Genomic DNA, 21,851 nt, shown 5'->3' with positions numbered 1-21,851 from the left:
TGGGCGGGTCAGCACTAGTCCACAGGGCAGTGGTGCAGCCCAAGCTCCTGGCCTACCCAGCGGGCCCTGCGGCTCAGGCCAAACCCCTGGGACCACGCCCACCTCCCTGACTGATCCGCCAGCAGCCAGCGGCCAGCAAACCTGCAGGGTCTCCTTTCAGAGTAGATTGGGGGCTGCTGCTCCCCCTCCCCACGGACTCTGCCCCCCACTGATGTCATCACCCTTCTCCCAAGGGGAACTCGTGACCATGTCCCCACCCCCAGGGGCCCATCCTGGACAGCGGCCACCTGACCTGTGGAAACACAGGCCAGGTCACTCCAGGCCACTCCATAGCGCAAAAGCGCCAACATGCCCCACCCTCACCCCAGAAAATGCCATCATTCCAGTGCCTGCAGCCTGTCTGGCCTGGTATCTCCTCCCTCACTGCCTCCCCCCCCATCCCCTGCCCCCGCTGGGCCCCAGCTCTTCCCTTCCTGCAGGGCCTCTGCCTTCAACCCTCTGCCTGGAGCAGGATCCCCACCCCTGTCTTGGCAGAAAGTCCCCTCGCTGGGCCCTCCCTAAGCTGCCACCTGAGCCCACCTGGTCACATCTGCCACTGCCCCCCCCCACCCCTGTATGCACGCTCCACGCAGGAAGGGGTCTAATTCACTGGAACATTCCAGCACTGAAACTGCTACCTGTATGAACAGATCAAGAAATAAGTGCTGAAGGGACAAGTCCTGATTCCTACAACCTGTGCCCTCCACCCTCTAAAAAGGAAATTAAAACAGGTTTTCCTACCTAGCCAGACAAGGCAGGAAATGCCTCCGGCTTACAAAAACGGCCGGGCCCCCTTTCCTACTTAAATCAGAAGCCAGCAGGAGGGTTAGACAGCGAGGGCGGCTTCCCTGAGCACACCTGCACACTGCAGGGGCCTCAGCGGAGGATGGCTCTGGGAGGCCCGCCAAGAGCCTCACGGAGAACAGCCAGGGGCAGACTCCACAGGAGGAAAAGGGTAGGGTGTGCCCACGCAGCCCACCAGCTGGCAAACTCTGAGGGCTGGAAACCGGCAGAGGTGGTGCCAGGCCCGACTCTGTGACCCGGGGTGGCGCAGGTGCAGGGCCCACCCCACAGGCCCCAGGTGCCTGCACAGGGCCTCCGGCTCTCTCACCTTCAGAGCGAGGTCCTGCTGCCTCGTGTCCTGACTCGGTGCCCCCCACCCGCGACCCTGGGGCATACCCGAGGCTCCCTCTCACTGCACAGCTGGCCCTCCTGGACCAAAGGTGAGGGAGGCGGACCCCTGAGTTCTGAACAGCCAGGCTGCTGTCCTCAGGAGGGCAGTCTCTATGTGGCCCCTTCTCAGCCCTGTGCCCACACAGCTCCTGGTCAGCTGCACTCCCGCTGTGCAGAGCTCACTGCCCTCCCCACCCGAGCCACCCTGGCCCCACCCCTGAGCCTGCCCGTGCCCTGCCCCCTGCCTGGAACATCTGTCCCTTCCGGCATCTGCCCCATGACTTTCCCTGGGGACAGAAGCGCTCACAGCAGGGACAGGGGTCATTTGTAGGTGTGATATTGAATAAGTCGCCCCTGCACTGGTTTATGCCAACGCGGTGACTCTGGAGGAGGGGCTGGTCTCCAGGGAACCAACTACAGGACTAGGGGTGGGGGGGCAGGGGCTGAGTCAGGCATCAAAGACCTAGGATTTAGTCCATCTGCACGGAGCCCCCAAGGACGGGGCTGGGAGCCCACCCCTCTCCCGCACACCCTCCACCTGGCCCTCCCCCGCTGTACCCTCCACCCGAAGGGAAGGGAAGGGAGCAGCCTTCCTGAGCCCAGGGAGGGCCACGGACCCTCCACCTCCAGCCAGGTGGGCGCCCAGTTCTGAAGGGCAGCCTCGAGGGTGGGGCTGGGCCTTGCCCCCGGGGTCTGCGCTAACTCTGGGGCGGGGCCGAGGGGAGGGAGGAGGGGCGGGCTGGGCACTTGCCCCCACGATGTCCCTTCCAGGAGCCCCTTCCTTCCTCCCTCCGGCCCCCTGTCACAGGGGAAGGCGCAGGCCCCGCGGCGGTGCATGCAGAGCTCTGACCTACGGGCCTGGGTGGCCCCCGCTCAGCCAGAGGGACGCCCCCACCCCCCGCAAAGGCCCCTCCAGTCACCGCCTCTCAACCGCTGAGCTGGAGCGATTATCTTGGTGACCCTTCGGATGCTGAGACTGAGGCAGGCGGGGGATGGGCCCTGGGGCTGAGAACAGCAGGCCTGGCGGCTCTGAGCTGCGCTCTGCTGGAGTAAAGGCAAGATGACCAGGCCCATCCCTGCGGGGCCAAGGAGCGCGCCCCAGGTACACGTGCGCAGTAAGTCTCCCAGCGGTCAGGAGGGGGCGCCCGGCCACAGTGAGTCCTGGCGCCAGCATCCCAGAACCCTTGGCCCCGGAACCCTCTTGGCCAGAGGCGCGCATGCAGATCGCGGACTCCAGTCAGCTGTGCGAGATGCCACAAGATGATCGGCCAAAGGAACACCGAGGCGGGGGAACTGTCCGTAGGAGTGGCTGAGGTCGCCTCGCTCACATCCTCCTCCTCGCTCAGGGGAGATGCCCACGGCAGCGCTGCTCTCCGGGGTGTCGCTGCTTTGTTCTGTCTCCGTGCGCTCTGTGTCCCTCGCGCTGCTGCGACCCTACCAGGACGCTTTGTGCCTGCTTTTACAGTCTTTGCCTCCAGGAAACGTTCTTGCTCTCAACAGGGGCAGCAAGCAGGGCCATTCGGCTTTCAGGCTCTAGCTGCTCCAGTGACTAGGATTCCTGGTTTTCACCCAGGCTGCCCAGGTTCAATTCCGGAGCGGAGAACTAAAATTCCATTTCAGCCATCACTCACTGTTGTCTCTCTGAAATCAGTGGGAGGCAGACTCTCTTTTCCCAGCATGTAGTTTTGCTTTCTGGTATATCTACGGGGCTTTTGGTAAATAAGTTTTAAAGTTGCAATATGGTCAAATTTATTCACATTTTCTTTATGACTTGGGCTTTCTGAGCGCTGTTTTAAGAAACCTGCTCAAGCGGGGGCCACCGCCCCCACAGGGCACCAGCTTCAGACCTGGGCCCTTAGCTGCAGGAAGATTCAGTCCTCTACGCACACAGCCCTGGCACCAGGATGGATGCCGGCCAGGTCACCTCTCCGGAGTCCCACACAGGACGGACACAGCCCCGCCTTCCTCCTTCTGAGCAGGGAGCCTCCATTCTACTCTAGACAGCAGCGTGGGGCCCGGCCACCCCTCCCCTCGGCTCCTCTGCAGTGAGACGTGGCCCCAGGCCAGGTTCCAGGTGGGGACACACAGCTGTCCCCAAGCCTGAGCCTCTGGAAGCCTGCCGCTGTCCCCCCGCCCCCCAGCTGCTGGGGGATCGGCCACCCCTGCGCACCGTGAAGCCCCTCAGGACGGGAGATGTGGTGCGGGAAGGCGGGACCTGGCCGCGGGTGCAGGGACCCACCAAGCCGCCCCGCAGGACTTGTTTCGGAGCTCAGTTTTCCATGACAGAAAATCCACTTCTGTCTAGTTACCGTTTCCTCTTCCCACAGGCGAACCCGCCGGGTACCTGGCGAACTGCACGTCTGTGCCGCAGACCTGCTGGACCGGCGTGCCGTGCACACATCCGTGCCCCTTTCCAGGTTGGCACCGTGCTATCTGCTAGCACTTTCTCCCCTCAGATGCTGGGATTCATTTGCAAGGACTACAAAACATGATGGGATTTTGACTAAATTACACTAAAGTTGGAGATCTGGGGAAAAAGCTGATCGGACTAATGAAAGTCCTGTCGGATTTGGTGTCTGCATGAATGATTTTATAACTGAAGGTGGCTTGTCATTGTGCTTTCCTCCCTTGTCTGCTTTGGGGACACAGGTAGCAGGAGCCCCACAGAAGGAGCTGCCTTTCTTCCCTGTGTCTCTGGTCTCTAGAAGCAACGATACAAACAGGGACTGCTCCCTGCTCCCCGCCAAGGCGACTCTGGAGAAGGCCGCCCGGGGGGGAGGCACTGCTTCCTTTGCTAGCCAGCCGCTCTGCCGTCTTCGATTTTCTTCAATTTCTTTCTTTCTTGGAAGTGGGAGGTGCCGTGGTTGAATTTTTTTTACCGGCTAGAATGCCACTGACGTTTTTCTCCATAGGCTTGAGTCCGAGTTAGGAATGTGCATTTCTCTAAAGAGTTTTCCTTCTCGGTTTTAGAACATCGGGGACGAAGTTGCCTCTAACTGCCACTCCACCTGAGCACACTTCCGTCTCTGCTGCAGCCCTGAGCTCCCTCTTTGCTTCTGATCTGGACTGACGGCACCTTCCACCTGCGTCTTCCTCCGGTTCTGCCGACGTCACTGTCCTTCTCAAAGAAGCAGCACTGTCTTTCTGCTCACTGTTCACCTCTGCTGCCTTCAAAAGCAACTTCTGTTCTCCGTCGTTTCCTCTTTCCGCTTGTTTGGAGTTACTCTGTTTAGACTCTTTCTGGGGCACTCTGTCATTTACTTAAGGGTTTTCTGATGCCCACTGCTGTTTCTTCTTCTGTGAGATGCCGAGGGGTAGGTGACCCACGGGACCCCGCCCGCAGCTAAAGCACACGCTTAGTGAGTCACGACAAGGCGCTCCAGGCCTTCCCCGGGTCCCCACCCCCTCCGCCCCTGCCCCCAGGGAGCCACGACGGGCTTTCTGCCACCGTGAGGGCGTCTGCACTTCCCGGAAGTTTATATAAATGGAATCCCACGGCAAGTACTCTTTTTGGCCTGATTTCTTGTACTCTGCACACTTAGAGTGCGTCTGAGAAACAAAATCTTGCCTGCGTACCCGTGAGCAAAGGCTGTCAGAGTCAACAGTGGTGGCAGCACCTCCGAGGATGAGCGCTCGGGAGGGACACCAAGAACCCCTGCCCTTTAGCAGCCGTCAGACTGCAGCCACTCCCGCCGTGAGCCCCGAGGACGCGGAAAGCCAGCCCCAGCCCCGGAGAGCAGCGGTGCCCCCAGAGGAATGGCTGCAGCAAGCCCAGCCCACGGCACCTTCGCATTCGTGGGAAAGCGCTGACGTCCTTAACTTGGGATGTCGGGTTTCTTTCACTAACAGCCCCTCGCGCTCCTACCGCCTCCCCTTTGCGGCAAAACGCCTGCACATCCCGGCTCCGCCTCACCTCCTGGGAGCAGTTTTCTCCAGGTGACCTGAGATGCCGCCTCCCCGGCTTAAGTCCTCATTTTGCCCCAAATAAAACTCAACTCGCAGCGCTCACGTTGTGCCTTTTTTTAAGCTGACAGCCGTGGCGGCCACAAAGGGACCCAGAGCAGACGTCTCTCCTTCACTTCGACTCTGTGAGGCCCCGAGCCTGGGTACCAGCAGAGAGTCCGGGCAGCTGTGGCCGACTCTCTCCTGGTTCCTGGCTGTCCCACACTGGTTGGTGATCCGGAGTTTTGTTTGGTGGTGTGTGACAGGTGAAAGACACCAGGGTTGGCTCAGGTGAACGAGGCTGAATGTTCAGGTAAGAGACTGATCTGGTGCTCTTCCTCAGTTCGGCTGTCTGAACAGAATTTGTCAGGATAGAAATAAAGGCATTACGGGAGACGGTGTGTTCCCAAGAAAAGGGACGAAACGCCTCCCGTTTGGTTACGGCTTTCCCAGGCGGCTGAGAAATTTACGAGCGTGGTGGAGGCCGTGTCCTCCTGCCGTGCAGGGGTCCCCAGGGAAACCCACTTTTTAATTAAAAGTCTGCCCAGCTGGGGGCGTGAAGAAGAGCTGGCCACTCCGCGATCTGAGCACCCGCGGTAGCCTGACCACCGAGAGAGCTGAGAGGGGGCTGAAGCAACTCTGGGGCAAAAACCGAGAGGAGTTCAGCTCTCCAGCAGCGCGCTGGCTCACCCCACAATTTCGTTAGTAACCTCGATCCCAAATTCCACTCTAAGTGGGAAACAGTCTCTCAAACAGAGAAAGAAGGGGCGACAGAAAAGCAGCCTCTGACGAACACCCCGCCTGATTCACGGAGCGTATGTTCAGAGCTCGTGGGTCCAAGCACGGAAATAGGAATTCGAGGCAGTCTCGGCCCAAGAAGGAGGGCTCTTCATCGCCTGTGCAGTTAAGCTTAAAAAGCCGCTTTAAAAAAGCACCTCTTCGGAATTTAAACAAAGGCCTTCCGGGGGCCTGCATTTCTCTCCCGTGTCCTCGCAGGGCACACGGCACGTGTGTGTACGTGTTACATGCATGTGTGTGTGTACGTGTGTGCGCATCTGGAAAACCTCATCCCTGCCACGTGCTACTTTTGACAGTAAACGCTCGGCCTTGTATGAGGTAACACGCTCCTGACTCTCATGGGGAAGCCTCTGCATCTTATTCGTTTAAATCACTATTAATATATATTTTGTTGGTGGCCAAATGATGGGTCCTTTATACTGGAGAAACTTCCAAACTGGTAAATGTCAATAAGAGTAGCCAAAGAAATAAAAGGAAAAAAACACGTAAAATCAATGGGTAAATCTTTAGAGTGCTCTCATTGCACAGCTGTTTTATTGGCACCTATAAAGCAAAAACCAAATTCAAGGTAGAAAAAAGAAATGTGCCTGTGGACCTCCTTACTTTAAATCAAAGAAAAGCCGGCTTGGGAAGCTCATCCATGGTCTGGCTGCCCTCAATGGGTCTTACCGACGTGGGTACAAACATCGGAAAATCGGTGTTAACAGGGGAAAACCTGTGAGGAAAGCCGAGGTGTTTCTTCCGACAAGGTGGAAATTGTAAAAAGGACTTATCTGAAACGAATAAAGGACCCTTCAGATTGCTATTTAAAATGGGCTGAATAAAAAGACATGAATGGGACTGAAACACAAGGTTTTGATGTTACACCACCTGAGATTAAAGGGGCCAAAAGGGACCCCCTGGCCACATTAACAGCCAAACTTGTCCCACTCTGTTTATCCCAGTTTTAAAAATACATATTTAAGGGGCTGGAAACAAAGTTTACATGGAAAACACCTGGTCAGCACCTATTTGGAGCAACGGTCAGGCCAAGGGCCTGCGTCCCTGGACTCAAACCCTCTTGAGACCCCAGAGCCTTTTACAGAAAAAGAGACAAAATGGACGAGGAATAAAAGGAGACTTCTAGAATCCCTCTGATAAGATCAAAACTTGTTGACAGGATCCCAGTGAAAGCTCGCGGTGACAGAAGTTGAGATGAAAGGGTCTAAAATCAACATATGTAAATGCGCTTTATGTCAAACCGTTACATCACGTCTGTTTAATTAGATCAGACACGGGGAACAGGAGCAGGACGGCTGGGGCACAGGGCGGCAGCCCTTGAACTGTGCAGACACTGCCAGCTGGCTTCAACGTGACAGTGCTGGTCCGTGCCCAGCCCCGGGGTCAGAGCCGGGCGCTGGGGTGCTGAGCAGGGCAGGCTGCAACCTCAGCGTCCGAGGATGTGCCTGTACCCCCTCCCCCTCTTCCCGGGCGATGAGCAACGTGCCGTATCTTCTCATGTGCTTATTTGAGGTCTTTTTGGGTGACGTGTCCATTAAAACATTTTATCAATTTAAAATTGGTTTTCCCCCTTGTTGGGCTTGGAAGGTCTTTATATATTGCGGATTCTGGTCCTTTATCAGATATACGATTTGGAAACATTTTCTTCCAGTTGGTGACTTTATTTCTCACTCTTTTAACTTTCTTTCAAAAACTAATTTTTAATTTGATGAAATTCGGTTTTGTTTTCTTCTTAGGGCTGCACCTGTGGCATATGGAAGTTCCCAGGCTAGGGGTGAATTGGAGCTGCAGCTGCACGGCCACAGCAATGCAGGATCTGAGCTGCATCTGCAACCTACACCACAGCTCACGGCCACGCCAGATCCTCAAGCGAGGCCAGGGACGGAGCGAGGCCAGGGATTGAACCCGCGTCATCATAGACACTATGTTGGGTTCTTAACCCACTGAGCCACAAGCGGAATTCCTGGTGAAGCCCACTTTCTCGTTTTTCCTTTGATGGTGTTCTGCCTAAGAAACCACCTGCTCCGCGTGCGGGACCCTCCGGTTTGGCTCTGGAACTCTTACATTTAGGTCTATGGCACATTTCGAGCTAATTTTTGCGTGTGGTGCAAACTATGAAGTTCATCTGTCTGGTTTTACGCAGGAGTATCCAATTTTCCCCGCACCATTCTGAGACTGCAGGGAAGGGGACAGGGCGCACCTTTAAAAGAATGACATAGCCAGTGGGGACAAGGCACAAACTGGTTAGAACTGACCACCCAACACGGCGGAAGGTTGGTGTTCCTGTGGACTTTGAGCCCCATCAGCGGTTCCCACTGCGACACATTAGCATCTAAAGGACATGTCCCCAGGCTGACCAGAAAAGGCCGAAAAGTGGGCAGTGATCCAATTCCTGGAACCCCCCCCGCCAATAGTGGAATAACTCTCCCACCCTCCTTCACCCGTGAAATCACCCAGCCCGTAAAAACTAACCACCTGGTACCCTGGGCCTGGGGCCCTCTGAGATGCATCTCCCTGAACAAAGCTGCCTTCACTCTACTCTGGCTCCCTCTTGAGTTCTTTCCTGCGTGAAGCCCAGGACGGTCACTTGGCGGCCCTTCCCTCACCTGAGACCTGGGGCGTGACCATCCCCTCGAGCCCCATTTTCCTGCCACCATTTGTAAAAACAGACTATTCTTTCTCCACCGAATTGGCTTTGAACCTTGATCAAAAGTCAAGGTGACCAGCAATGAGTTGAGTTTGAAATCAAAACACAGTACCATTTACGTGAACACCCCTAAGATGAACTGTGGGGGTATCAGTCTAACGGAATAGGTGCATGACCTAAACGAGGAAAACTACAAGCTGACCAAAGAAGCAAAGAACCGAATAAATGGAGAGACAGTCCAGGCTCACGGGCAGGAAGCCTCACCACTGCGGGCTGGAAAGGGCCGCCCCGGGGGGGCAGGGCGTCCGGGGGGGGGGCGGGGGGGGGGGGGGGGGGGGGGGGGGGGGGGGCGTCCAGCGGGGGGCGGGGCGTCCGGCAGGGGGCGGGGCCTCCGGGGGGGGCGGGGCTTACCTTGCCATCTTGTCGCTGCAGGACATGGTGAGCAGCCGCTCCCCCTGCAGCACGCCGTCCCACGTCTGGATGCTGGCATTGGCGCGCACCGGGATGGTCCCCTCTCCCGACTCTATCTTGGTCCGCAGCTGTCCTCGGGCTTTGCGATTCGGATGCCTGTCTGCTGGTTCTGAGAGAGAAACACAGGCTGAGACGCTCTGGGCTCGACCGGCGACCTAACGGACGCGATGGACTCCCCGGGCAGGTCGCACCGACGGGTGCGCAGGTTTGTTCCGCACGCACAGAGGACGTGTGTACAACGTGAGTGTATAAAACACAACACAACACAGACCCATGAAAGTGCGCTCCTTCCGAGATGGGCAAAAAGGGGCTCCCTTTTAACCAAAACCATTTCTATCACTAGAAAGGAGCTGACGCAGACAGGACAAAATACCAGTATTTGCTAATTCTAGGTTTGGATATTTGGGTGTTTTACCATATTTCTTTCCTGTACACTTAAATTTTCAAAAATAAGTCTGTAGGGGAGTTCCTGCCATAGCACAGTGGGTTAAGAATCTGACTGCGGCAGCCCAGGTCGCTGCGGAGAGCAAGTTCGATTCCTGGCCTGGCACAGTGGGTAAAGGACGTGGCGTTGCCGCAGCTACGTCATAGGCCACAGCCTCAGCTCAGATTCATTCCCTGGCTTCCATAGGCCCTGGGTGCGGCCATAAAAAAAAAAGCTAATTAAAGATCACCTACTGAATCCATAGGGATGCAGACATAAACCCATAGGAAGCACCTGCAAACATCCAGAGTCATCCGGAGTATATGAGTGTGTGCTGACTTAAATTTTTTTTCTTATGTTTTAAAAATATTTAGCAATTTTCTACAGTGGCTATGTGTTGCTTTCATAATGAAGAAATGCAATCAAACGTTCTATTTGGAGTAAACCACGCTTAAGCTTGTGAGAAGGGATGTGATACAAATTACCACGAAACAGAAGCACCGACAAAATGAGAGCAAAGAAGGACGGAGGGAAACGTGGCGGCAGCAAGGCCTTTCACGACTGCACCTGCCTCTGGGATGCAGTCACACTCATTAAATCACGACGGGTCAGCCACTCGGGGGGAGACGTCCACTTCCAACAAAGGGACACACTCGAATCTGAAAGCTGAAGATAATTCTGACCTAGTATCTTCACCCTCATTTCTTAATCTATGAGAATCCACATTTTCGTTCATGAAAACTTTCAAATTATTGAGAAAAGACATCTCGTGCTTTTGTATCTTCCTATCAGATCCCACACTCGAGGCTGACATTCTTAAAAAAGAAGACAGGATATGGACGACGGCTTATTCTTTGATCTGTGACAGGACACTCCCGAATCCTCCCAAGAGACCGCAGCCGGGGACAGGCCTGGCCTCGTACCTTCCAGGAGGGCTCATGTGGTGAGAAAATCCTGGCGTCCCCACAGGGGGAGGTGCTGATGTACAGATGGAACTGCACGTTCTCCTTCAGCTTAAAGCCTCCTCGCTCCGACGGCTCAAAGATAGATCTTTTCTTATCATCTCTGCTGCTGAAAGGAAGCAAGTTGCAAAAACACACTTGAAAGCTGTCCACGGCCAGAATTTAGTCTGTCCTAGTTTACGACGGTTTTCAACGGCCAGTACCTTCAACAGGGGAAGGCGAGCCTGAACAGGACTGTTTATTGTGTGTATTTATGATAATTAACCCCGTTCTCGGCTGCTCACTCATGGGACACGTCATCCCATTCGAGTGACTCTTTCTTCTCCTTACTGACGACTTCAAAACAGAAAGACCCCCCATGGGAGATGGCTTCGTGATGGAAGCAGTTAGATACACAGTCAACAGGTCTGGGGCCCAGGGACCAGGACAGAATGGACCGCCTTTGCCGGGAGTTTAGTTCTGTTGATGTTCGTCACGCGTGAAACAAAAGCTCATGGTCTGGAACACAGATGTGGCACCTGTGACATCATGTGAGCTGCGTGCACACGCCTGCGACTGCATACAAGATGCGTGCACACGCCTGCGACTGCATACGAGCTGCGTGCACACGCCTGCGACTGCATATGAGCTGCGTGCACACGCCTGCGGTACCTGCGTGTGTTAGAGTTCAGCCACCTCTATTCTGCAGCGGGCGCATCACAGGGAAACGGGGCCCCGCCTCATGGTTGTCAGCAAAGGCGCCAGGCTGAGAATTTCTCACTGTTACAAAGCAGTGAGAAGCTCTGCAGCCCACTCGGGTCGGAGGCAAATATTTGGAAACACAGCTTCCTCTCCTCCCGTACGGGTTAAACTTACCTTAGGTAAAGCTCCAGCTGCGTATAAAGAAACCGCAGCAAGGACCTGCGCGCTATTATCTCCGCGTGGCAGTCATTCAGCGCGAGGCCGCGATCGCTCATGTACTCGCCGTTGATACACTTGGTTCCCGTGGAAACACTTATCACCTTGGCGTCCTTAACGTCAGTGCCTGGAAAACAAGGGACAGCGTTCCTCGTCACCCCCGGGTCCCACGCGCCTCGCCGCCGGGGCTGGACCACCCACTGGGCGCTCGCCTGGCGACATTTAGCTTCCTTGCTGGTCAGTGTGAAGGCTCTAAACTTAGGAAAGTCAGGTCCTCTGGGTGCCCGAGGCTGTTCCAACGGCCCCACTGGGTGCAGGTGGGCACAAGGTAAAGGTGGACAGAGGGGCCACTGCACTGGGGGGGCCAGAGGAGGGCTGCCCTCAGCCAGGGGCCATCCGGGGGTTGTTCAGGGACCCCGTCACTGCTTCACTGCACTGGGGGTGAAACCGTCAGCCTGGGGCCTCCAGGGAGCCGTCCCTGATACACAGGTGTGCACAGACAGGTGTGCCAGGGCCTGGGGGGAGGGCACCGCACGCCACCCCCACGTGCTCCCTGGCCTCTCCTACCACCGTCTCCACTTCCCGGGCAGGGGACAGAGGCCCAGGGCCGTCCGCCGCTCTAGGATTAGAGCCAGGCCGCTAGGCGTCGGACTACATGCCATGGGCTGCCTTTGGGCGTGAACAGTGGCTCTGAGCATTTGGTCCCAAGAGCAACACACGCTGAAGTGCACAGCGCCCCAGAGGCAACGTGGCACAGCCCTTCAGAGGTGGCTGCACGCCGGCTGAACCAGCCACGGGCTGGCTCGCTCCCACCACCGCAAGAGGCGCAGAGCCCTGCCTAGGGGACCCCGCCATCCCGAGGCGTTGTCAAGGTGACAGCAAGGAGATAGAGGCAGAAGTATAGGCAGCACACATGAGAATAAAAAAGGAAACCCAAGTTCAGGTTCAGCGTATGTGATCCTGCCTGTCGGCCCCTCTCGGCTGAGCCAAGGTCAAGACAGCACAGCTAGAAAGTCCACGGCTACAACAGCAGTCCTGCCTCTCGGGCATCCAGGGCGCCTGGCGCCGAAGGTCACAGAGCCCCGCCCCGAACCTCACCTCAGGGCGAGGGGACAAGGCGGTCACCACAGGAGAACTACACATTCCCTGCTGCTGGTGTAGACAGAGGAACCACCCCCGCTCCCCTCTCCCCCGGCCTTTGGTGTGGCTTCCTGCATGTGGCGTCAGGCTCGGCTGGATGGGCCGAGTGGCTACTCCAGGAAGGGCCGGCCACGTGACAGCCCCAGAGAGCCCAGGGCAGCGGAGGGTGCTCCCACCTAGCCCAGGAGCCAGGCATGGCCGTGGCTGTGGGTTCCTGCTCTAAGGACCAATCCACGGAGAAGCTGCTGGAAGGGCTCCCTCCTGGGACAGGGGAACAGGATTCGGGGAGGGGTCTTTTCGCTGCTGGGAACTTACAGACAAGTTGAACCGGGCTGCTTCTGCCACTGCAAAGCGTGCTTTTCCCACCCGTGCCAGAGCTTCCTCGCTGCCCCATAAAAGGCCACAGACACGCCTCTGGCCGCCGTGGCATTAACCGACACACCTGCTTCCAGGTGGAGCAAGAGCTGGCGGGCCTCGCGCCGCTCTCCAGCGTGGACCACGTGGGATGGCAGGGAGCGTTCTCTGAGTGAAACGCTCAGGTCAAAAAGATCAACTTTCGGGGCAAAGTGTCGGTGCAGGTCCCCCGTCTGCATGTGGTGGACGTTTTGAGGGCAAGAAGGGGTCTCTTGCTAGTATCACGGATGTTTCTAGATTGAAAGCGTGTCATCTCTGCTTGGCATGAAAACAGGCAGGCCCAGCACCAGCACGGTTACCTGTTGTCATGACGACTCCAGCAAGAACTTTCCTGCGCGCGTGAGGGGAAGCGAAGTTGTCCGTCAGGTCCCCAAACTTGTCCAGCACCAGGCGGGCCACAGCGTCGGCCAGCACCTGAGGACCAAGCAGGGGGTTAGCAGGCCCTTGGGGCCCCGTCCGGGCCCCCCCTCTGGAACCACGCAGGTCAGCCTGGGAAACGAGTGTGTTTGCAAGCACGGGTGTGGGGACGCGCCTGCACACACGCGTGCTCGCACTTCTTCCTCCAAAACGTTCCTTGGCGACAGACCCAAGGGGCACGCACAGGTCTCTGCAGACAGGACAGAGCAGAGCCCGTGCACGGGGGCAGCACCTGTGCAGGTGAGGCCTGGCGTCGCTGAGGGGCCTTCCCCGGTCACTGCCTCCCGCCCCCTGGCTGCCGGGAGCCAGGCGAGCCCTGCGGCCGTTCCGAGTGGCGGGATGATCACAGGAAGTGAGCCTGCGGGAGGGTCCGTGCGGGCTGGCAAGGCTGGGGCACGGCCTCGGGATGACCCCCGGAGCTCCCTGCCCCCCCCCAGACCCCTCCACGGGGTCTCAGGTAACTAGTGACCCTGCAGTCGCGCAGACACCAGCCTGCTGAGAGGCTCATGGGCAGGTCTCCCTCCGCTGGAAAAGCGCTGGAAGGTACCAGACGCCGCGCCCTCACAGGGAGCGTGGACCGTGAGTCTGAGCACGTCTATCGCTGCCTGCCCACGTCTCAGAAGCAAACACACCCGTGAGATTTTGGACCTGGTCCTCCTTTTATGACTTACGGGTCACCTTGGGCAGGGGGACCCTTGGCGTTCGGAGAAATGAGGCCTCATGGGAGGCGTGTGTAAGGAGCCATGCTGAACCCACACCCCACCAGCTCACACCCATCGGGAGTCCCCAGTGGCTCACACCCGTCTGGAGTCCCCAGCGGCTCACCCCTGTCTGGAGTCCCCAGCGGCTCACCCCTGTCTGGAGTCCCCAGCGGCTCACCCCTGTCTGGAGTCCCCAGCGGCTCACCCCTGTCTGGAGTCCCCACGGCTCACACCTGTCTGGAGTCCCCAGCGGCTCACCCCTGTCTCCCCAGCGGCTCACACCTGTCTGGAGTCCCCAGTGGCTCACACCTGTCTGGAGTCCCCACTGGCTCACCCCTGTCTGGAGTCCCCAGCGGCTCACACCTGTCTGGAGTCCCCACTGGCTCACACCTGTCTGGATCCCCCAGCAGGGCCTTAATAAAAGGTTCCCAAATGAACAGAAGAGTCACGCGTCCTAAACGAGGACCCTCTGGGAAGAAGACAGTCATGAAGCTGTTTCCCCGTCACCGCTCCGCTGACACCGAGACCTAGAAGACAGTGCACGAGGCCAGACGCACGAGCGTGGACAGACAGCCCGGGGAGGGTCTGGGACCTCCCTGTGCACCTGGGCGGGCGCACGGCTGCCACCAGTGCGAGTGCAGGGAGCAGCAAGACTGCAGACAGAGAGACGGGATGTTAACAGCACCGAGGCGAGGGTTCAAGGAGGAGAGGCGCTCCAGGGGCAGAGGAGAAACCAGGAGGCGGGGGCAGCAGGGAAACAAGTGTCTGTATCACAGAAGCTCAGCGCCAGCGCGGCTCCGATGGAGCCGGGCACCAGGGCACATGAGCACACGCGGCCCGGGGATGTCCCCCCCCGCTCGAGGAGACTGTGCAGTGAGCAGCCCCATCATGTCTGCAGCGGATGCGGCAGCAGAAGTGACACCCCGCGGCCCGCCACGACATGGAACAGGGGCCCCAGCACAAGGCTGGGCTCCGTGGGCAGCTCGGTCAGGCCACGTTCAACACATCCAGACAGAGAGCTCTGCACGCACCACTGGGCAACGTCGTCTGACTTCTAAACCCTCTGATGCCACACGAACACAGCGGAGGCCAGACCCCTAACACCAGGGACGGTCAATCCACGTCCCTCCAGGTCACTCCAGGAAGACGGCAGGGGGCTGAGGCCTCCAGAAAGTGGGTTTGGAAGGAGCTCCCTCAGGGGGAGACGACGGAGCCTGGGAACGAAGCTGTAAGGACTGGCTCTCGGAAGGCTGCCTGCGGGGGGGCTCCGGGAGACACGCGGGGGCCACTGTGAGCAGGGGTGGGAGACGCAGCTCCCCCTCCCAAGACAGCCGGCCCTGGGCCAGCGGGCCAGCTGGGCCCGGCTGAGGGCGCCCTGAAGCTGGACTCCAACGCCCCTCCTGGCACGGCTCCTTGCCACCCCCAAGCCAGGGCCTCTGGTCTCTGCGCCACCAGAGACCAGAGCCAGGGCAGGACAGGTGGCCAGGGCACCTGTGCATGCACACACACGGGCGCACGCATGCACGGGCACACACACACACCCTCGCACACACGTACACACACATGGGCACAGCTGCCGCCCGCCGCCCCAGCACAGCGGGCCACGTGGAACCCACGCGACTGGATTCACGGCATATTCCACACGGTTCTACTGGTCTCTGTGTGGCTGCTGATGGTAAAAGGGAAGGCAGGCCATGGCGGGTCCGGGTGACCTCGGGCTGCCGTGCTGCAGCCAAAGTAAACCTGAAAATAAAACTCTCTCGGGAACCAGCGGCACTGACTTGAAAAGTCAGAGAATGAACTAAGGGCTCTGAGTAAGAGGAACGAGAGCCCCTGGGAAGCATCATCTGGTTCCTTAAACATCAGGCAATACTTTGAACATGCTACGTACACGGATGCTGCACACGGCCGCTGTAAGCAAAGTAAGATAAACCTCCTCTTTAAAAGCCGAGAGCTGCTGGGCCTCCTGGGGACAGCCACACAGAGGTCCCTGTACACGGAGGAGGTCCCCAAGGAGTGCAGGCTGGCCTGTCGACCTGCAGCCCTCCGCATTTTATCGCCACACCGGCGGGCACCGTGTCTTCAGGCTGACTAATAGTTTGACGGAAAGCAATGGAAAAGGGGGGTCAGCCTTTCTACTTGAAAGAACGATGTTTAGACCAGGATAATTCTGGATTTCCAGGAAAGGAAGCAAAAACAAATAACCAAAGTTCTAGGATGTGGAGATGAGACCCAAGTGCTGCTTCCTCCTCTGCTCCTCCTCCAAGGCTGCCCGGAAAGGTGCCCTCTCTTCACGCTGCCCAAGACCAGACCCAGGGGGCGCACCCACGCCCAGGTAAAGACCAGACTCAGGGGGGTGCCCACCTCTAGGTAAAGACCAGACCCAGGGGGCGCCCACCCCCAGGCAAAGACCAGACTCAGGGGGGTGCCCACCCCCAGGGGTGCAGGGGCTCCAGGAACGGAGACGCCCAGGCATCTGTGGACCCTGCGTGCCAGCCCTGTGCTGTGATGCGCCCGCACCAGGGCTGCGCTCAGCCTCCACCCAGGCAGGCCCCCGAGCGCAGGCACACAGCCGCTGGCCAGTCCTGCGGGAACCGCAAGGCCCGGAGACCCTGACCCAGGCCTGAGCTTCCGCTGTGCCTGGGATTCCAGGTGAGAGCTTGAGGGGGATGGGGCTGAGCTGGAGCAAGGCTCCAGGGCTCCCGCCCCCTCCCCTCCCGGCTCCTCCGTGACAGGCAGCAGGATGGGGCCACCCCAGGGACGGCCTCACCGGGAGGGCACCGGGCCTGCCTGCCCTCGGGCGTGGCTCCCGGCGGCCTCGGCCGGGCGCCCCAGGGCCCAGCGGCCAGCGTGGTCAGGGGACGGCCTCCTGGAGCGCGACTTACCAGGAGGTCCTGGCGGGGGGACGGGGGCGGGAAGATGACACGACAGCAGTGACAGCGGAACTGAACCCGCCTGAAGCACCAGCAAGACGCAGCGCCGCCGTCCTCACCTGTGGCAGGTGCAACTGGAGGCCCTCGCTGGGGATGGGCTGGCGAGACGGGGTTTGATCCAAGTGCAAGTTAAAGACGGCGGCCAGGGCGGACTGCGCGGCCCGCGCCTTGGCGAGCTTTTTGTTCCTGCCCGAGCCTTCGAAGAACTGGCCGTCCACGACCACGGACATGACGAAGCTCTTGGCGTGGCTCTCCCCGCTCTCCGACAGGAAGTCGTACTTGAGGCCCGGGCGCAGCTCGTTCAGGATCATCACGGGGTTCTTCCCGCTCGGGGGCGGGAACGGCGGGGGCCCGGGGAGCGGCGGCTGGGCCAGGCCGGCGGGCACGGGGGACGCGGACAGGCTGAGGTCCCCGCTGGAGCTGAAGGCGTCGTCGCCGTTGGCGCCCAGGTAGAAGGGCACGTCCAGCCGGTCCGGGCTCTCGAAGCCGTTGAAGAGCGCGTCGGGGAAGTCGGCCTGGTCGGACGTGAAGTCCGCGTTGGCCGACAGGGTGCGGCCCATGGCCAGGTGGGCCTCGGAGGCGTTGGGGAACTGCACGAAGGAGCGCAAGGCCTTCTCGGCCGCGTGCAGCTTGGCCTTCTTCTTGGTGGGGCCCGAGCCCTCGAAGACCTGCCCGTTGACCTCGACGGACATGACGAAGAGGGCGCGTGCACGGGCCCCGTCTGGGACAGCAGCGTGTACTGCAGGCCGGGCTTGATCTCGTTCAGCTGCATGAGCGCGTTCTTGGGCAGCGCGGGCCCCGGCAGCCGCCGCCGCCTCTTGAGCCGGAACCTGGCGTGCCCGTTGCTGCCCTCCTCGAGCGGCCGCTTCCGGCCGGGCCCCCCGCCGCCGCCGGCGCCCCCGTTGGAGAGCGGCGCGCCCTCGCCGAGCCCCGGGATGCTGGCGTCCTTGGGGGGCACGCCGTCCAGCCCGCAGTTTTCCTTAACCTCTGCGCTGCTCCAACCTGCGGTGCCCAGAAAGAGTAACTTACAACGCCTTCGTTGCAGGATCTTGTAAATGCAAAATTTATGGATTCCTTCATCTGTCTTTGCAACTGGTTAAGTGCTGTGTGCTTATGAAACCTTTCACTCCTGGCGGGAATGTCTGGAGCCTCGCGTTTAACCCAGCAGCTACCCGCCTAACCCGAAACCACGGGCACGCTGCCCTCTGCTAATTCACGGCTAAGGCTGTGTCTCCTTAGGATCACCAACTGCTTCTGCACAGAAAGGTGAGTTTTAAGACCACCTTCTGCTACGAGAACGTGCTGAAGCAGCGGGAGACGTTTCACTCAAGTTCATCAAAAGGCGGGCTGGTAGACGAACCCGGAAAGACCTTCCATGGGCAAGTCTAACACCCGTTTCGACAAATGTGGGTTTTATGCGAGCGTCTGCCCCCTTTCCAAGGCCACTGCTCTACGCATAGATTTGGGGCTTTAAACTGCTGTGCTTTCCCCAGGAAAGGACATTATTTCAAATACGCAAGGTAGTTCATTTTTCCAGTTTAAAATATTCAGTCGATATGGGTAGTTCATTTGACGTGGTTCACGGATCGGTCTGGGAAAACTGCTTATGCAATTGTGCAAGCACTCTGGCCTTTTAGAAATTATTTCTGAGGGATAAAGCTTCACTTCCAGTATTCATTTCACATTTTTTCCTCAGGCTCCGGGACTGACTGACCCGCGAGTCCATGCCAGGAAAAAACACATAAGGCAAGATATGAAGACTGAAGCTGCAGGCAGCTACCACTTCCTAACTGCCTACCTCAAGCTGGCAATTTTATCTCTTAAAAAAAAATGAATTTTTGATGCGATTATAGAATAATTTGCTTGTTCTACCTTTTAGAGCTATTTATTTTTACAATACAGGTAACTTTAGAATCCTCACAATTCATGGCAAGTTAAATATGATTTTAATTTCAAAAAGGGAATAAAAGAGTGCTCGCCCTTTCAGTTCATCAAACTTTTTAAAACAGGAAAACAGGCAGTAATTCCTTATTTTCCTGGCTAGTTTGCACGGGTCTCTGCAGGAAGCTCAGGTAAGGAGCGTGGGGCTTTAACGAGTGTGGACAGGAACGTGCTGGAAGACCTACCACTGGCTTCCCAAATCCAGCTAGGCTTTTAAGCAACCAAAGTATTTTTCAGAACTGTAAATCCATTTACAAGGGCCCCGAGGTCGTGCCAGCGGGTTCTCGTTATGCTGAGGGGGGGGAAGCCGGGAGGAGTCCGGCGTGCTCCCCATGGGAGGCAGGGCCCGAGCTCGCAGCCGCCCAGGCCGCCCGCGCTCAGCCGAGGCAGGCAGAACCAGCCGGGTTTAAACACCTCCCGGGAAGACGGACTCATGCTGTGGAGACTAGAGGGTGGATAAGCTTTCTCCACAGACGTCATTTCTCCAAAAGAGTCCTGACACACACACACCACTTCTCCCAGTTGACAAAGCTGACGGAATGGACATTAAATTTTCATTTATAACATCCTCCAGCAAAAGCTCAATAGGTTACTCCTTTCGGTGCTCAAAGGAAACAAAAGGTCAGAAAGGAGAGCAGAGAGAAGTTAGATTAACAAACACACGGGAAGCACACACTGCATAACAGCTCGCACGCCGACGCCACCGCCACAGAGTTATCCGCGTCGGACACCCCAACGCTGTCCACCTGGTCTGACATGCGCTCAGTCCATGGTTTACAACCTCTGAAAGAGACACTTTAAGAAACAGCGTTGACAATGTGGAGATGGCAGAAAAACACACTTTCTATAAAACAGCTCAGCGAACTCTAAATTCGTGTTTGCTTCGGAGGCACTGAAGCACTGCTCTCACCCCTCCCTTCCTGCACACGTGACTGTGGAAAGGAAGGTAAAACACTGAAACTGGACACGGACACCCCACTATCACCGGTTCTCCTAAACAGATGCTTTCTCATTACACCTCATGCTACTTTGTTTCTTAAGTGTGAATATTACTCATGATAAAGTTTTCATTCCTTCCAAAATGACGGAAGACACAGGGCTGGCCTCTCAAAGTTTCAGCACTAGAACCAGCAGCTCATCTTTCCGGAAACCTTAGATGGAAGGACCCTTTATCTGGTGAGTGACCAGCAGACCCGCCTGGGCTGGGCCTGCAGCCGACACACCCACGCCGGATGCCTGCCCTGAGGACAACGGCCTAGCGGCCCGGTCCCGGCAGGAGGGAGGGACGGTGCACAGGCCCAAGCGGAGTGGTAGCGGGGCTGGCCGCTGAGCCCCCAGGCTGGTTCTGAGGCCCCACGAGGCCCTGGGCCCTGCCTGGAGAAGACCCCAGTGGCGGCCAGACGCCGCGCGCTGGCGGGAGAAGCACCGTGCGGGGTCCCAGCCGTGCCCGTCAGGCCTGCCCGGCTGGCGTCCCGGGATGGGGCCAGCCCCAGGGCGCGCGGGCTGTGCGGTCCGCCGGTGAGGACCCGCAGCTCCGCGGCCCCCACAGTAGCAGCCGGGGCCCTCCTGCCAGGCAGAACCTCCTGCCCACGGAACGCCTGGGCTCTGCGTGCAGACAGGCCAGCCCCACGGCCTCCACCGCGGGCGCCGGGCGAGGCCGCAGGATGTGGACTGAGCTGTGTCTTAACCGCACGTTCTGCCTGGAGCATCTCGGCCCAGACGAGGAAGAAGGCGCATGGCGCACATGGAGCACGGCTGTCTCTGCCGGCCCCGCCCCGTAGGAGCGCCCCGCCTCTGCGGGGCCGTGCCAGCCTCGCTGAGGCGCTCTGCCTCTGGAATTGGAGAGGAGCAGGGGAAACGAGCCTGAAATTTCCCTAGAGAACAATGCCGAGGGGGAGAAAGCTGAGGCCCGCGGCGGCCCCGGCCCCTCTGCCCCGGGGAGGACAGCGTGGAAAGGCGTTTCGGGCCCTCGGGCTCCTTAAAGTCTTTGGAAACTGAAGCTCAACAGCCCGCTGTGAGCCCCTGGCCTCAAAGAGCAGGGAGGCCCCATCCCACTTGCAGGGAAATCGCACGCGCGTGGCTGCGAACGAGCACCGTGAAGGCGAGTTCTGCCCAGGCGGGGGGCGGGGGGCACTGCCGCGGGAGCCACGCGGTGGCGTGAAGCCACACGGCTTTAGGACGCGTGCGGCTGGGGGCACGCGCTCTCCTTGCAGGTGTGAGCGTCCTGGCCCCAGGACGGCCACGCAGAAGGAAATCCAGGCAAAGGGCAGCAAGGACCATGCCCACAGGAGACACCGGTACCCACTGCAGAGAAGATTCGAGCATGAAAAACATGTTGCTGTCAACAGCCTGCGTCACAGGGAAAAACCATCCTCCCCAGACGGTCCCGTTCCATCCACGCCCAGCACCACCAAGGCGGTCACGGAAGTCAGCCGCTTGCTACTGCACGGGCTTACTCATGTTTTCTTCAGCGTCTACGTCCATGGCAAAGGGCTCTGGAGGGTTTCTTGACTGGCGGAGAGTGTTTCTGTCTGAAAGACAGCAAGGAGAAGGCAGTGAGTGCAGGAGAAGGACGAGGCGGCTGTTCTCTGCGGCCAAAATCACAAAAGGACGAGGCCAGGGCTCCTCCAGACAGAACGTTCTGGTGCCCCCTCCTCCTCAACACGTCCCAGGGTCCCGGGGTCCTGGCCAGGGCTCTGCAGTGGGGTGTGTGTGTGTGTGTGTGTGTGTGTGAGAGAGAGAGAGAGAGAGAGAGAGAGGTTTCGGAGCCGTGCAGGGAGAGCGGCCTGGAGTCCAGGGTCAGCACCCTGGACAGCAGGAAAGTTATGTCTTCAAAGACAGAACCCAAGGGAGCGTCAGCCCATGTGCCATCTGGTCTTTGCTCTGGTTTGGTTTGGGTACAATCTAAAGCTACAAAGTAAGAACGAGCTCCCACAGCACTGGCTCCTCTGG

General features: G+C 58.5%; 1 protein-coding gene across 1 annotated transcript in view; it reads right to left on the bottom strand.

The window, feature by feature from the left end:
- The window catches only part of ADARB1 (adenosine deaminase, RNA specific B1), a 44,895-nt gene extending 23,465 nt beyond the window's left edge, over positions 1-21,430 (bottom strand). The window contains 7 exon segments of the mRNA XM_021071524.1: positions 9,011-9,207; positions 10,418-10,565; positions 11,312-11,480; positions 13,207-13,321; positions 17,018-17,658; positions 17,661-17,960; positions 21,356-21,430. Of these exon segments, the coding sequence (XP_020927183.1) occupies positions 9,011-9,207; positions 10,418-10,565; positions 11,312-11,480; positions 13,207-13,321; positions 17,018-17,658; positions 17,661-17,960; positions 21,356-21,383 (1,598 nt within the window). The 5' untranslated portion in view covers positions 21,384-21,430.

The sequence above is a fragment of the Sus scrofa genome, chromosome 13 (assembly GCF_000003025.6).
Source record: "Sus scrofa isolate TJ Tabasco breed Duroc chromosome 13, Sscrofa11.1, whole genome shotgun sequence".
In the NCBI taxonomy this organism is placed as follows: domain Eukaryota; kingdom Metazoa; phylum Chordata; class Mammalia; order Artiodactyla; family Suidae; genus Sus; species Sus scrofa.
This window is presented reverse-complemented; position numbering and strand designations above follow the sequence as displayed.